Below are 17,858 nucleotides of genomic sequence, written 5' to 3' on the forward strand. Positions count from 1 at the left end.
AAAGAAAAAAACATTTTGTCAAAAGTAACATTTAAAGTTAATAATAATATTTGCTAATAATGATAATAAATGATCTAAAGTAATGCAATCTAAAGTCGCAAATAATTTAAAGAAATGAGAGGAAACAGTTGCGAATAATTTCAAAAATGCAAATAGATATAAATATTTGGACACAAACTTAGTAAAAATTGGTTAAAGTATGAAAAAGTCTGACTATCTGCCCTAAAAGTCAGTCTTTTTGCCCATGAAAGTCTAACTTTTTATATTTTTTAGACCAATACATTTCAGACCAATATTCTCTTTTATATTTTTCGGACCAATACATCAAGTTCTTGAAAGCCAAGCTCAAAGAAACAAAATTTAGTCTCCAGAATTTGGTTAAGGATCCTGAAGAAGCTGTCAAAGAGTTCTAGTCACGTTGTTCAGCAAAAGTGGGGAAGAATACTCCGAGATTGAACCATTCCTCGTCAAAGACAGCCTTCGGCACTCACAGTATGGAAGTTCGTCTTTGAGCTTTATCCAGCCAAAGAAGCAGAAGAAGAGCGCGACTGGATTGAAAGGAGAACTTTTTGCTTATGAAAATGATGTTGAGGCAGTTTCTGAATGGATGGGAAAGCCAATCCAGTTCTGAGTGACATAACAGAACATCAATCTAATTCTTTTCGAGGCTGCTTTTACTATCCTGAACATTCCTGCAAGTTCAGCATTCTCAGAGCGCTTGTTCAGCGCTGCCAGCTTGACAGTCACCAAGGAAAGAAACCATATGGATCCTCTGAAGGCTAAAAAACTTCTCTTTATCAAGAGCAACTATTTTCAATTTGAGAAAAGAAAGTTGCTCAAATTCTGCTCAGAAACCATAAGCTCTTCATCAATTCCAAATGAAGACCCGAATGATAACATCGAGGAAGCCCCTGTTGACGCAATTAACATTATGGAGATATATGACATTGAAGAAGACAAAGAATTTGTCAAAAAAAAATTTTTTAAACTTGTTTCAGAATCCTATGGAAACAGTCTCCGAATCAGTACTTTTCCAAGCTTTAAATCTTTATTTGTAATCAGTGTTAGATTAAATTTCTGAGGTAAAATTGCTAAACTTGCCAAATTTTTACTTCTATGATGACTAAGACAACTAGTGTGCTTAGAAAGTTAACTTTTGGTACCAAAACTGCATATATTTTCACATCATTTATCCTCTTTTATTTACTCATGTTGTTTAATTAACTGTAGACTTTAATCAAATACTTCATTAATTAACTCCCAGCTTAAGTAAGTTAAATTTAGTACATTTTTTTAATTTTACGTTATACATTTCACGGACTCTTCCAAAGGTGCTAAAATTACCGTAAGCAATCATTTGTAGCAAAAATTTGGTGACTTTTAGCGATTTTCGCATTTTTTAAAAATCTTTTACTAAGTTTCGGGACCCAACCGGTGATAAAGCCAAAAACCGAACTGTTTCGGGTTTTCGGAAAAAAAAAAAGTTCAATTTCCGAACGGGTACCCGATAATTTATCGGTTTCGGGTCCTTAGCTGTCGGTGCTCGTTAACCCTTTCGATTATTGTTTCGGGTTATCGGGATATCGGGTATTTAACGGGTTTATACCCGAACGGCTTCGGGACCTGAAAAATATTTTGCCGAACGGGACACGATGACATTCCCTAGTTGTAGCTATCATTTCCTTCATTGCGGTTAAGAACTTGAACAAAGCTGCCTTTTGCGGTACTTCAACATCGTTTTCAAAGGTTCAACATCTTTTTGACTGCTTGTAGTAACACGATGGCTTTCTATCCAAATATTAACATGCCATTACTCACCTATAATCAAAACTTTGTAGGTACGTCTTGGTTTACGATATCGTCTGGAAGAAGAATAACAATTTATAAATCCACGCCTTTTATAATTTTCTTGGCTTCGCAAACTTTTACACGTTCTAAAGCTTCACTAACAGTTAAAAATCGAGTCATTTTTTAAAGAGTTTTACATCCGAATTAATTAAAATTATTCAAATGAAAAAAATGACAAATTGGGAAATTTTTGAAAATGTGTAATTTCATCTGAAAATGGAACATACTTTTATTAGTAAATATTATTTACCTTTAAATAGCAAATCAAAATTTTTTAAATAAACGTAAATAATGTTTACGTCATTACCCCAATTAAAGAATAATTTAAAACTTGGTGCTCTAAAAAGGGAATGCAGTCGGTAAAGAATTAAGTTCGATATCTGAATTTTATAGCATTGCGTGTAACTCGTTTTATAATGGAAAAATCAATAAAGTTTATGTTAAGTATTTCTCTTATTTATGTACCCTGTTATAGTTTACAAATTTTATATGTCCTCTTTTCTTGTCTTTCCTTTCACCAAAGATTCGCTTCATTATATACTAACTCCTCGTCTAGTTTAACTAACTTGAAGCCGACATTAAGACAATAAAACCGACATTAAGATAATAAAACCGACAATGTTGTTGTTGTTTTTAAATATTCCAGCTCAAAAATTAAATATACTGCTCAAAGCTCCGATAATTGTCTGTGAGTTATTATTTATGGCAATTTCTCATCTGTGTGAGTAAATGGGATAAATTCTAACCTTGGAACTGAGATAAATTGATAGTTAATCGTGATAATAACTTAAGCTGGTAAAAGATAGTAAGAAACTTTCCTGTTTTTATCAAAGAAAATATATTCAGATTTCTAGAACCAGAATAAGGGGTAAAGATGGCAAACCTCGAACTAAAAATTCACATTCGAAAATATTATGAGGTTTAAAGAGCTATCTGTGCTACAACTAAATTAAAACCTTTTTCCAAGAAGAAAAACAACAACAATGTAGAATGAATTCCTTTCGAATTTAAAGTATCTCTGTGTAATTCGCTTTTTAATGAAAATAGTTTAATGTCTCTATAGATCACCAGATTTAAAATTTTACTAACTTTGTAATATTTTATTAGGTTTGCAAAGCTGCATTGCAAATACTTTTTACCTCGGCTCAATTCTATGTCTTTTGATACGGGTTTTAATGACTGAAATATGAAAAACATTTTCAATAAAATAGTTAAGAATTTTGCTAACTTACAAGGGATTCTTAATGTCAAATGAAAACTTAACAAGTTGATAACTGTAATAGCAATTTATTTTTTCGACTTTCTTTAATAATTAATTTTTCTTTTTTTTTTTTTTTTCTATTTTAAGCGAAATTTTCTTTTCTTTTTAAAATACTTTAATCATTTGTTTTTAAATCTAAAAAGTTCAAAAAAGCAAAGGTGACATTTGCAGGTGAAAAAAAAAGGAGAAAAAAAAGCAAACAATAAATGATTAAAAAATCATTTTAAACAACTGCGACTCATAATAAAGCAGAATTTTTTCAAATTTTAATGAATTAAATGAACTTGCTATTTAGTAAAAAAAAATAGAACATCACTTTTAATAAAAAATTAATCAAAGTTGTTTTGCTATTTTAAAAGGACTTTAAACGGACAATTTAACATAAGCCACGCTCTGAATAGCTATGCTAAGAAAAGTACAGCTTTTTGTGGAAAGGTTTGAAATCAAAGGTTACGCCCAACTACAAAAAATTCATTTCATCAGAATAATAAAAGAAAATATGTCTGCGGCGCCTTAGAGCCATTTTTTTAGTAATGATGAGTTACAGACAAGTGATTTTTAAAACATCTTCCAACACTATAATATATATATACATATATATCAAAGAGTTGTAGGGAAAGTCCAATCTTAGAAATAGAGATAACTTGAACACTTTCATGAGAAAAACGAAGCGTCCTTTAAAAGTTTTTTTTTTTTTAACTAATTTTAATTCAAAAAATAAAAAAATATTTGACTGGGAAACACAAATCATATGCATTGTTTCTCTTTATTTCTTTCTTTAGCTATTATTATTTCTAAAATTGTTTTTATTTCATTTTAAAGCCTTCATTTTTAAACTATTTTTTTTTTTTTTTTTTTATTATGAAGTTGAGTAATAGAAATACGCTAATGAAAGCAGTGTCTAATCGAGCGCAATTCAATGAAAACATTTAGTTAAGGGTTATTAGATAAAGAGAAGTCTGTAACTAATGCAATAGATTTTTGATTTGCTGAAGCGTTTTCTAAGTGGATACCAAGCTTATTAAAAACACTCTCTAAATGATGAGATTGGTTTGAAGTAAATGTTGAAGACGTAGATTGCTTTTAAGATTTTCATCAGTAGTTACTAAAATTTACGTTTTTAACATCAAAAATTTAAAAATGGTTCATTCATTGCAATCAAAATTAGCTTTAAGACCAAAAGAAAATATTTAAAGACAAAAAAGCCAACAGTTCAAAAGTGCAATCAAGAAAGAACTCGTCGTTTTTAAAAGATATTTGTAAGAGTTATTTAAAATGTGGTTTTCTAAACCAGTTTTTCAAGAGTTCGTCGGGAATTTAAAAAACACTTACGACATCATGTGCTCCAAACCAGAAGAAGAAGAAAACGAAAGTACAGAATTTCTCATAGACGGAGAAGGCATCAAAGACCAATCTGGTAATGCTAAAAAGGTATCAAACACCCAAACATTTTGGAATATATTCAACGCCAACCAGGGTGTGGTGATTTTATCAATGCCTTTTGTGGTGCTGTCTGGGACTTATCTAAGTTTGATGTTTACCGCGTTTATTGCCATTATCTCCAACTACACAAGCAAAAAACTGGTTCGTTGTTTGTATGATGCAGATCCAGAAACAGGAGTTGAAGTGCGTTCCCGATCTTCTTACGAGGAAATAGGAGAGGCATTTTATGGAAACGTCGGTAAATGGATGGTTTACATTGCTATGCTGGTTGAGCAACTTTCTTATTGCACTTTGCTGCTGATCCTTTGTGGTTCCATTCTTCATAGCTCATTTCCGAACGCTCCGATTCAAAAATTCCAATGGTCGTTGTTGGCATTTGTGTTGGTAATTCCAAATGCCTTTATGATGAATTTAGGTCAAGTTGCCTTTGTGAGTTTACTTACTGTGATAATAGGACAAGTTGTTTATGTTACAGTTGCAGTGTATGCTTTTTACAAATCTGATGACTGGCGCATTCACGAAACTCCTGACTGGAATGTTGGTGAGTTTTTTGTCTCGATGGGTATTATTGTTGTGAGCTATTCTTCGCAACCCTACATGCCGGCAATAGAAGGGAGTATGAGAAATAAAAAAGACTATGGCGTGGTAATGAATCTAACCTATTTTTCAATAACAGTTGTTAAGATAATTTTTGGTCTGATTGGTTATCTGACTTTTAAAGGAGAAACAAAACAAGTTATAACCAACAATCTTCCACACGGACCCTTCAAAATAATCATCAACGTTTGCGTTCTTGCTTTGGCACTCCTTTCATTTACGTTTCCTGCATACACAGTATTTGTGTTGTTTGATAAAATTAATTTGCCTAAAAAGTGGGTGAAAAATAAAGTTCAAAAGTTGTTGCCGTCAACCGTCTTAAATAAACACGTGGGAGATAGCGAAGAAAACATTCTAAATGCTTCTACGGTTGGTACTGATGAAGATGAGGCGGAAGGAGAAGAACCGGATAAGTTAGCAGCCGAGAACAGTGAGCAAGAAATGCCGAGGTTGAAACGCGTTATCATAAGATTATCTTTGATTGGTATTGCATTAGCGGTAGCTGTCTTAGTGCCTCATTTCGGACTGTATATGAGTTTTGTGGGAAATTTCACAGGAATTTGCTTATCTTTCATTTTTCCGTGCTTGTTTCACATGAAGCTTAAAAAACTCGATCAAACCGAGCTAATTATACACATTATCATTTTGTTATTCGGGACATTGTCAGCTGGCGCTGGAATGTATTTTTCCACAAAAGCATTGCTAGATGCTTATTCTGAGGCCGATTAAACGACGGAACAATCAAAATGACCTTATTGTAAAGTTAGTACTAAAGGCTGCAATTGAATCTCAAATCGTTAATTGTAATTCCGCATAACCATCTAAATGTATAGAGTTTTTCAGCTAAACGCGCCAATACATTTTTCAGTGTTATTCAAGTTTTTTGTGCAGAAATAAAAAGATTTTAATTTCGTTTATAAAAGCATGTATTTACTAGTTCATGCTAATCAATGTGGCAATATTGGTTACTTCTGATGGGTGACCGATTTCGCAACGAACTATCCATCTTGTAAATTATGTACATTTTGCAAATTTATTTTATAAATAAGAATCATTACTATTACTATCCTTATTATCATTGTTATTTATGAATATTTCTATACAGGATTAAATAAATTTACAAAGGATGAGCTTATCAGTGAAAACAACTTTTTTTCTTAAACGTCCTGTTAAAATAAAACAATAACTTATCAATCTGAAGACTAAGATATTAATTGATTTCAAACATGGATAACTTTGAAAATTGGCATGTGAAAATTTTATGAAACTTCAAACTGCATTTTTTTTGAACCCATTGAATCATAGCCATTACTTTACAGGTTTTCCTTCTGACATAATTTGAAGGTCTGGAAATTAAAGTAAAGTTCAAAAAATCCTACTATTTCAAGTTGCTTGATGCTTATGAAAAATTACTATTAAGATAAAAACTTGCATTATCTCTGTTTTTTTAACATCTTAAAATCCCCCTTATTTTGATAGATAAAAAAATGGGAAAAGTTTACTTTTGAGAGCATTTGCCATATGCATATGCATTAAATATATTAAAGCCATAAAAACCAGGAAATCAATACTTTTAACCAAGAAGTCTTGTTTTTCGGGCGGCATATGAAAAACTGTCGCATACATTTTTTTAGATTAAAATCTTTAAATAACAGTTTTGCTTGTCTTAACTTTATATTTAAAATTCATAAACTTTGTATTAAAGATATGAATATTTGTCATCGTCTTATCATTTTGCGGTGAGAATGGCAGTTCTTTAAACATCAAATAAACTTCCCTAAGTTATTTCGTAACGAGCTTGATTATTTTCTGTATTTTACCGTACAATTCTGCAAAATACTTAATGCGTGTAGGTCAAAAAACTCGTTTTTAACAAATTTTTGCTGAGGTACCTCGAATACACACATCCCACCAGAAAGCTGGTGGCTAAAATCAAGTTTTACAACAACTCTAAACGAGCTTAACAGAACTTAAAAAGTATCATATGTAAAATTGGCTTAAGAGGTCTGCCCGAAAAAACTAAGGAAAACCCAAAAAAAGTTAACAACAACACTAGTAAATTTTATTCCGATATCGATTAAAAGTGAGTATAGTTTTACAGTAAATATTAATAGATAATTAAATTGGCATATTCTGATATATTATTTTTACATTCATTTTTAAGCAATGCCTAAAATCAATGCTAAAACTCAATAGTTACGCCTTGAAGAGATTAAGCAATACGTACAGAGGGTAAGTATGCAAACACTGTTTTGAACAGTGAAAAACGAGGACTAAGATTAGCTGCAAATAATTTTACAGGAATAGACAAGTCAGTACTCATAACTTAATATTTGAGAACTTTCCATTCAATTTAAAGTATTCATTTTTAAGTTAAAGCTAAATATTGACTAGTCTGTTACAAAAAATGTCTTGATCGTACCTTTTTTTACTACCTTCTTACATAATCGGCTTCATTTTTTCAAGGTTTCACGGTGCTTCACATTGAGACAAATGATAATTCTCATCGAGTCAAATGATAATTCGAACATCTGGACTTTATGATATCTTAACTTTTTAGCATTTTAACAAAAATGCCAGAATGTTTGTTACTCTTTTTGTTTTGACGGCTTCTGTGGCTGTCGTAATCAAATATTTGCTAATTCAAGCAATATAGCTTTTGCAATTTACGAAAGAATTGGTGGTATTTTAACAAATTAGAATAAAATTTCAGACACTTGGATACCATTCGAATTTGATCTCGATACAATTACAAGAAGCGCCAATGTCTCTTCAATCTCTGAAAAACACTCGTTTGATATTCGTTGATACTGATAGTGGTTTGAAGCATAACTTTATTGGGGGAACAAAGAAACAAGAAAGTGAAAAAAGGACATGAAATGAAGTCAATCTTAGGAAAATTCTCATTTTTTCTTCTGTTTCTCTTTCATTTTTTCTTCTTTTTTAACACGATCATAAAGTTACTGATATAATTAAACGTTGTTCTAAATGTGGAATGGAATTAATTGCTTAATTAGGTATGGAATTTCTTTCAAGTAAACGTTTAAGCAAGAATTTTTTTAACCCAAAGTAAAAGAAAAAACACGAAAGATAGCTTCATTCTCCCCAATAACGTTTTATTAACAAAATGTTTCCTTAGAAAAAGCCAGAAGATCAGCAAAAACTAATAAAGTAATTAAAAAGTTGTTGTAACAAAAAGAATGAATTGACAACAATTTTTTATTTAGTTCATAGCTAAGTTAAATCTTTTAAAACAGTTGAAGGATGGAGGGGGAGAATGTTCAATGCATAAGTATGTTTAATGATACTATTAATTTAAATTGGCTTAATTCTTTTCAGCTCTTTTTGTTAAAGGATTTCATCTTAATTAAATGGAATCAGTAAAATGTTAAATAATTTAGCCGATGCATTTGTTCATTTATTTCTATTGAAGTTCTTATAATTTGACTCATTATGTGCTTGCCATTGATATTTTCATAATTTGAGTAAAAAAAAAAAGCTTTTTAATATTAATCTTTTCCTCTGGGTATTTACATAGAGTTTTCAAAAAAAGTTTTACGGCGTGCGCTTTATGTAATGAAGATTGAAAGTTTTTAGCAATTTTGAGAAAAAATCTTTGAAGCTGTAGATTGTAAGTAATAATTTTGATAGGGAAAAATTGGTCTACTTTTTAATAACTATTATATAGAATCGGAGTACTTATTTATTGAATCGAAATACGGAGTTAAAGATTGATTTTTTATAGCAAGTCAAATTATTTAACACCAACAAAAAAACTATGAAACAGAAAATAAAGTTGTTCAATAAGATCAAATATATTTTGATTAAAACCGACACGCAAAAAAATATGGTTTTAATATAATACTTTGAGCTGCTCAGTTTTGTTCTTGGCAAATGATTTACACATATGTATTTAAAGTCCACAATAACCGAAGAGAATAATCAAAAGAGACGCTTTAAATATTAAGTATCAATAACAACAACAAAAGCCTTCCTCTATAAACCTCAGAAAACCGAGATCTCATCTGATATTGATGATCTGATGTTTTTTCAAAAGTACAGATATTTAGCTTACAAATGATATGATGAGGAAACTCTTTCATTTCTTTTCTTTTTCTGCCGTGTTCATTTATTTTACTCCTTAATTTTTTTTATGTTCAAACAAAGCGATAATGCTATCGAAAGTCTGCTGCGTTTTATTACTTTTTATTGAGCTGTCAGTCTTTGCGGCTGGAGTTGTGCTCATCATACTTGGAGCTGTCTTAATAAACAACACTTTGGTTACCGGGGCTATTGTTTTATCAATTGGGATTGCATCTCTAGTCAGTCATCTATGTATATTTGTAGCCATCAAATCTGAAGCTCTGCAATTGCATCAAGTAAAACTTTACTACGCGTCAACTAATAAAATAGAAGAGACACCCTCTGGAGAGGCACAAGTGTATCAGAATTGTTATATCTCTGCAGCGAATTCAACACCTGGAATTCCTGAAAATCCACCTTCCAGTTACGAATGCATTATGTCAATAGCAAATGATCATCACGAGGAATGTAAGTAAAAATTCATTAAATGATAATAACCCAGTGGGTATGCATCACCCGCCCGACGTTTTACGGACGTCTAACGGACGTCGTGTGGACGATACATGCCCACTGGGACAGATAATAAAATACTGTGCTTCTTTTAATTGAGCAAAGTAATCAGTAGTGTGAAATACCAAACGAAATGTAAACGATATTTTGCTAGCTATTTCTTTCGATCGGTCAGCAAAAATGTAAAGTGATCTCAAACTTTTAATTGTCTTTCGAATATGTAACTTTTATTACTGCAAAAAAAAGTTTTCAAAAGAAGTAGCAAAATTCTTTGTCAAAAATACGCAACGTAATATTATCACGTGGTAGTTAAAAATTTAACGTCACTGTAACGTAATTGTTTGAGATTATTTCCAACGTATAATTTGTGATATATATATATATTTTTTTTTTCAGCGTTTTAGTCGTAATCTTCTATGGAGAACATTCGCTGCTCCTCTTTCTTCTCCAAGATAAATAGTAAACCATCGTTTTATGTAGGTCATTTAGAATGTAATATAATTAGTGCAGATAAGAAAATAGTATTTAAAAGAAAACAGTGGTATTGAGCTGTTTTGATGGAAATGCTTGCAGTGGAAAGGTGAAGTTTTTGATCAAACTAAGAATAATTCTTACGCTCCACAATGACCCAGATTAATCTAAAAACAATAAAAAGTCCGAAAAAAAAAGTGAAAGGTTTATCATTTTTAGACTTAAAATGTTAAATGAAACTACTTTAGCATTTGGTCTAAAATTAGCATTAAATAATTCTATAGATATTGTTAACGTGTAATTTTAAAGGGATATCTCTATAAAAAGTTAAATTCAACACCATAAAATTATGAAAAATTAAGGTATGTTTATCTTGTAAGCAACCTTATTTTCCACTTCCTTACAAAACTGTATTATATTTTCCATCTCCTTACAAAACTTTTTTTTTTAACATACTGAGTACTTAGATATTAAAAATTTATTTGCTTTTTATTTTTAGATTTAAAAAACAAGTTCTTTTGAATTTTTCTTTTGAAAACTAAAATTTTAATGCACAATTTTAAAAATGTGCAAGGCAAAAAAAGTTCCAAGTTGTTCCACGTTTAACTTTAGTGAAACAAAACCACTAAACTATTACCAAATAAACCCCTTCGCTGCTACCTTATGCTCCTTGCATAGTTTTGTCAAATGCAACATCCGCCCCTCCCATTTCGATTTAAAAACAGTTTTCGGACGTGATAATACATAGTCTACTTGTTTTGAAAATTAGAGAATCTTCTTATGTTTCATCATAATAATATTTAGTGATAAAGAAATTAAGCTTTAAAAATGAAGTGAAAAGATTGAATCTATTTTTTGAAATTCGCGAGTTTGAAGCAAGTAAGAAAGCACTTCCAGAAATTCTTATCGAATTTATTAAAACTTCCTAAATAATTCTAAAAGATGAACTTTTTCAGCCGAACTGAAAAGAATTAAACAGATTTTTATTTCTTGAAGTGAAAAATAAGCTTAAGAATTATTGAAGAAACTATGAAAAAATTTTAAAGTATGAAAGTAGTTGACTAGGAAAATATTTCATTGATTACGGTGTGTCTTCTCATCCTAGACCAGGAAGACCAATTAACGAATGGGGAAATCTTTGTGAAAGAAGTAAAAGAGCAAAGATTGAAGACTTAGCTCATGAACACCATGTAGCTCTATCCCTTGCTGCGTCAAAGAGTGCTAAAGCATCAGAATAAAAAGATTCAGCTTACATTTTGAAAAGAACTTCTAAATGTGTTGATGTAGCTCAGATGAGAAGAAGTATTAATACCTTGGCTTAAACAACTGTGAAACTGGAGGAGGCTCTTGCTCTAAAAACGCAAACTGATTTAAGTGATTTACAAAACCAAATGTTGAGAAACTCAACCCTTTCTCACAATGTAAAAATATGTCCTAGTCTAAATAAGCTTAGAAAAAAAAGCTGAAGTATTATCCTGAAGATGTTCATTTTACTGAAATGACAGAAAAATGTTCATTAAAAAGTATGCTCAATCATAAAGTTACTAGGATTATAAATATGATTGATTTAAGTGTAAGTTGAGATGAGCAGAATTTTATATGTGAAAATTTGGTTTGATGGACCTTCAAGTCAAAGTATGTACAAGTAAAAATTTGATAGCCATAAGTTAACTGAAGAGTCAAAGCAAAAAGATGCCTGTTTAGCACAACAATTGTACCTCTTCTGTTTAAAGGTGAAAACTTTGACTTTTGGAAAAATTTTAAACGTTCTATTTGCCACTTTTGTAGGCCTCTTCATCTGCAATACAAAAAAAAAAAAAAAAAAAAGATACCAGCATTGTGTAAAGAAAAAGAAACTGATCTTCAAACTCAAATTAGCCACTTAAAACCCTTCTCAGCAGATTTTAATATCGCTGGAACAGTAATAACTGTTAAGGTTACTTTTAAAATTCAAATGAACATGTTTAATGGGAAAGTAATAAATTGATTGACTGACACAAAGTCAACTCAGTCTTGTAATGTGTGTGGTTCTAAGCCCAAAGAGATGAATGATATAGATTCTGTTAAAAAAGCCTGTAAATGAGAAATTCCTTAAACTAGGTATGTCAAATTTGCACTCTTGGATAAAATCTTTTGAGTTCATCTTATATTTAGGTTATAAAATGGAAAATTAGAAGTTTCAAGCTAGAACTGAAAAAAGAAGCTTTCTGTAATTTTAACGAAGAATTTTATTAAATCAAACTTTAAAAAAAGTTGAGTCTCATTGTTAACCAGCCCAAAGTAGGCTTTGGTAACAGCAATAATGGAAATACTTCAAGAAGAGCATTTAAGAACTCTGAGATTTTTTCTGAAATAACAGGGTTGATACAGAATTTGTAAAGAGAATGCACATTGTCCTTATTACAATATAATTTGGGTACCATATCAATACTGATCAATTTAAAGTTTACTGTACTGATACAGCTAAAATTATAGTTAGTAAATATGTTTGGTATATAATGCCACGCAGTGTCCAGAAAACTCTGATACATGGTTGCTCCATTTCAAAGTAATTTGATTTGCTGATTGCTCAATACTCTAAGGAAACTCATGAAAGTCTAAACAAGCAAATCCAAAATGCAAGGTTGCACCACACAGCAAAAGTATCAAGAATTAAAGTATGAAAGACCAGATGCACTACCTTTTGGTTTGATCGGATCCAAAAATCTCAAGCATTTCATTTGTAAAACAGGAGTCATCAAGGAAGAACTTTGCCTTCAGAAGTACTGAACTTGTTAGTTATATAAATTGTAAAAAGATGTTAATATTCTGATTTGTTTATTCTTGTACATATGCGTTATACAGATAATTAGTGCATGTGAAAACGATTTTAAGTTCCTAATTTGAATTCCTTGACCCCAAAAACCCCTTTTTTGATGTATATGTTTAATGTACATGTATATAACAGTTAGGTAATTTGTGAAGCTTTTAACTTAATCTGGATCACTTTGCGCTCGTTTGATATAATGAACTTCAACACAAAAAGGGTAAAAGTAACAGTTTATTTGAGAGGAGCATGCTTTCCAAAACATGTTGATCAAAATCAATTTATTATAAATATATTGAGGAAAATGCGTAAAGTGAGAATTGAGGAGAACGTGCAAATAGATGATCGACAGCGTGCAATAACCGAGTTTAATCTGAATAAAGGAGCGAAAACTTAATACTTTTAGCTGAAATTCTTTACTCAAAATTTAATTGAAAAAAAAAAGTTTTTTCCAAAGAGCAAAGCTCCTTTTAGATATATTCAAATTCTTTTATTTAAAGAGTTAAATAAGCGTTATAGGAAGTGTCATTACGACTATATATATATATATATATATATATATATATATATATATATATATATATATATATAAATGAGGGGCAAAATGAGACAGTGAAGCACTAAACTATCTAATACAACATGATTTGGTCTTTAGAGTTTTCTTAAAAAAACCAAGTGATCTCGTATGTACATAATGAGTCTCTGAAATCTTCTTTTTCCTTTATATCCTTCTGTGCAAGGCATCTTTTTACATTAAATGCTTTAGAGACGTTTTCTTAGATTTTACCTCCCAAAATTTCAGTGATTTTTTAGCTGCGGATTTAGTTTTAAAGATTATTTAAAAAACATTTTAAATTATATAAAAAGATATACAAAAAACGCTTTAAAAGATGCAGCTGCGTCAATTCTCAGACCCGTAAATGTAAGTGGATGCTTTCGATACAGTAAGTGGATGCTTTCGATACGATGCTTTCATTTAACAGTTCTGGAGCATTAAGGTGAATCAACTATTACTAGTGATTGGCATTAACATCTATTTTAAGAATTTTTTTCAATTTATCTTGCAGACTAGGCATGTTTATAATGTAAATAAAAAATTGTAATCAATACTGTGATGCGATTGTATTTAAAAGAATAATAATCTTAATAATAATAATATTTAAGTCAATTAAATAAGTTAAAAAGAAGAGTCTCTAAGAGTCAGTATTAATTGAAAACCATGACTTCGTATCTTGTAGTCATCATCTTTGACCATGGCATATAGATTCTTTCAGGTCTTCGGCAGAATGGATTGTTTTTAATGTTCCGCTTCACAATACACATTACATTATTAAAAAGTAGAATATTTAATCGAACAATAGCATATAAAAGAAGACGAGGAGAGCCGTGCTGCTTAGGTGATGTCTTTTTTTCTAACCCTGCTGAAACACTAACCTGAATAATTTTAGACTAGTGTTTTTAAAGACTGGCTTATTTCATTTTCTCTTGTATATAAACAGAGAATGAAAATAGCTAGAGTTAAAATAGCTAAATCTTATTATATGGTTGAGTAGGCCAATTTTGTTAGCAGCCCACTTATCAGTAACTTTACCTGACCCTTTTCCTTTGAAATTACTCAAATAAAAAAGAATAGGATCTGATAAAGTTGCTGACAAATGGACGGCTACTCAAATAAAAGTCTTTCGTTGCTACTAAGCTCTTTCATTATTTCTTCTGCAATATACTCAACAACTATTGGATTTGTGACAACGAACAAAACTTGATGTATATACTAAACATTTTTAGAACATCTTTTGCTAAGAAGGCCGCTGTAGTTTCCTAGTCCAATACTATCTAGATTTTTAAAAAGGGCTTTTAAAGAAGTTTGTTTTAGTGTAGTGCATATCCAATAAGGGGGCATCCATAAAGTACGTACGCAGGTATGGGGGGAGAGGGGTTACCAAAAAACGTACAAATGCGTACAAGGGGAGGGGGAGTGTTCAAGACAGCGAGTACGTACGCGGTTTGACTATCTTTCTCAGGAATTATTTTTAAAACTTGATCTGCATAAAAAGCAACGAACTTTTCGAAATTAAAAAATCTTTTTTTTAAATTACGCAACCTGCTTTTTATCTTTTCAATTAAAACGTTACAACAAGTTAATTTTTTATTATTTTAAATTAATATTTAATTATTAACTTTTTATTAACAATGTACTACTTCAAATTATTTTTAAATTTTAAATGTATTTTTTCTGATTATAAAAAACAAATATTTTTAAAAACAACAATTTTAATGCTAATAGCACGGTCATTCAAACTTTACCAAAAAGCGCCAAGTTACTATACGCAAGCGCAGTAGTAACTTTAAAAAAGTCAAATTTTAATAATGGCTACGGTCCGTAGCAACGAATTTTTTTCTTTAGTTGACTGATTATTTATACATGTTTTCACATTAATCAACATTTTAAACTCTTTCTAAAACTGAAATCATAATAAGCATATCTCAGTTGCATAAGAAAATGAATCAAATAAGCTTAAGACTATATCAAAAAGTTTAAAGTTGCGCTTTTCTAAGTAAATTAACATTCTTGAATATGCTGATTTGTTTACACTCTTAAAAACACATTATCTAATTTTCTGAGCGTAGAAATTTAATAATTTTTTCGTTTTAAGTTAGATAAATTGTGTCTAGATTTGAAACTGTATTCATATCTGAGATTACAATTTTTTTTTGTGTTAAAATATATAGTTCTTCTGACTTATAAATTTTACTATCTATGACAGAGTGTATTTTACTATCTATGACAGTTAGATACCCAGTATCCCAATCACATAGTCTATGTTCAATTCTTAATTTATAATTAAGTAGAGCTATATTAAAATTAATAATAATACAGGGTTCATGGCACTCAGGGAAAACTATATACTTTCCACCGCATGAACTCAGGGAAAAAATATTTAAAAATATAGGAAAAGCAGGGAATTATCAGAGGAAAATGGATTTTCAAAACTGCCATGAACCCTGTAATAATAATTGTATTATTATTATATTGTGGTTTTGTCTTAGTGAAGCTGCTGCAATGTTTGCACTTGCTCCACTATGACAAAACCACACATATTATATGGTAGTAGTACTAGTCTAATATTACTACCATATAATATATTTGTATTTATATATATATATATATATATATATATATATATATATATATATATATATATATATATATATATATATATATATATATGTATATATATATATATTCTAATAAATAAGACAATTCTTTTAATTTTTGTTAAAATCATTTATTTTATAGATATTTTCAAAATGGCTGTGGATCTTGGAAAGATCACTTTACATGATGGAAATCATGTCATATTGCCTTTGAACAATATGGCGTAATTAATCATTTTAGTACAGATAAATGTTAAATTTAATCAATGTGTAACTTATTAAACTACTTCCTTACAAAAATCAAAAATTTTCAAAACATAACATATGCTAATAAGAACTCCATAATTATAAAACTATAATTATGGAGTTTTAAATTAAATAATCTTGTTCTTTTCCCAATAATTAGTTTTTATAACAATTTATAAAGACTTAGTCTCCATTTATAAGTAAAAGTATAAAATAACTGGTAGTATTAATAAATTTGTATTAAAATATTGCAAAAATATCAATAAATCATTACAATAATTTCTTGAAAACTTATAAACAGTTGTAGCATTGTATACAATTATGCTAATATTATTATAAAAAAAAATCATTATAATGCTTTCATAAGACTTTTAAACAGTTTTAGCAAGTATATATAAATTTGCTTCTACTAATTTAAAAATAAATTATGAGTTGATAAAATACTGGACTATATATATATATATATATATATATATATATATATATATATATATATATATATATATATATATATATATATATATATATATATATATATATATATATATATATACTAATAATAAACTCTCTCTCTCTCTGTGTTTGTGTGTGTGTGTGTGTGTGAGTGTGTGTGTGTATAGAGGGTGGAATGGTGAACCTCAGAGGTATTTTTCAAACTTTGACAACAAAATGTTTACGATTAGTTCTGTAACAATATATTTCCTTTGTTTCTGATACATCAGCCTAATTATAGCAAATATTATTTTAGTTAAATAAATTTGTAATCAAATATCAAAATATATATAACTATCAATAACTTAAGTTTAGAGGTATTAAAAACAAACCTCATAAATAAAGTTTGTTATGAAAAAAATAATAATGATAAATGGCTACAGTTTAGTAATATTAAATCTTTAACTTTGATAGAGCATAACACATTTTTCACTTTACATTCAGATACTCAAAGTTAATGCCAAGTGATAGTTCTACCAGCTGCTTTCCTGAATCTGTATAATGGTAGGATGTGGCAAATTAAAGCCCACCTTTGATTTGCGTAGCTTATACACATTTTTTATTATTAATCTTGAATAGATTTGCTTACTATTTTTATTTATTATATATAAACACAAATATATTATATGGTAGTAATATTAGACTAGTATTACTACCATATTACATGTGTGGTTTTGTCATAGTGGAGCAAGTGCAAACATTGCAGTAGCTTCACTAAGACAAAACCACAATATAATAATAATACAATTATTATTACAGGGTTCATGGCAGTTTTGAAAATTCATTTTCCCCTGATAATTCCCTGCTTTTCCTATATTTTTAAATATTTTTTCCCTGAGTTCATGCGGTGGAAAGTATATAGTTTTCCCTGTTTATGTTGAAGGATATATTACTTTTGCAACTGAATCCTTGTTCCCAAAACATATAGTTGCTATAGTAATTCAT

General features: G+C 29.7%; 2 protein-coding genes and 1 long non-coding RNA gene across 3 annotated transcripts; all 3 read left to right on the top strand.

The window, feature by feature from the left end:
• The first annotated feature begins 4,035 nt into the window (after positions 1-4,035).
• Positions 4,036-6,294, top strand: LOC149882756 (vesicular inhibitory amino acid transporter-like). Its single transcript, XM_090100899.1, has one exon. The coding sequence runs from the start codon at positions 4,385-4,387 to the stop codon at positions 5,876-5,878; it is 1,494 nt and encodes a 497-aa protein (XP_089957025.1). The 5' UTR covers positions 4,036-4,384; the 3' UTR covers positions 5,879-6,294.
• A 2,360-nt stretch (positions 6,295-8,654) lies between these two features.
• LOC149882757 (uncharacterized) lies at positions 8,655-10,278 on the top strand. The gene is made up of 3 exons (XM_090100914.1): positions 8,655-8,780; positions 9,317-9,700; positions 10,139-10,278. Exons 2-3 carry the CDS (start codon positions 9,322-9,324, stop codon positions 10,144-10,146), a joined length of 387 nt encoding a protein of 128 aa, XP_089957040.1. The 5' UTR covers positions 8,655-8,780; positions 9,317-9,321; the 3' UTR covers positions 10,147-10,278.
• A 485-nt stretch (positions 10,279-10,763) lies between these two features.
• On the top strand, positions 10,764-13,080 carry LOC149882758 (uncharacterized). The gene is made up of 2 exons (XR_016456570.1): positions 10,764-11,092; positions 11,319-13,080. It is a non-coding gene; the product is annotated as an uncharacterized LOC149882758 (long non-coding RNA).
• The last annotated feature ends 4,778 nt before the right edge of the window (positions 13,081-17,858 follow it).

Source organism: Hydra viridissima, unplaced genomic scaffold, assembly GCF_058129835.1.
Source record: "Hydra viridissima isolate aposymbiotic clone 2 unplaced genomic scaffold, HvirCarnegie_v1 scaffold_10, whole genome shotgun sequence".
NCBI lineage: Eukaryota > Metazoa > Cnidaria > Hydrozoa > Anthoathecata > Hydridae > Hydra > Hydra viridissima.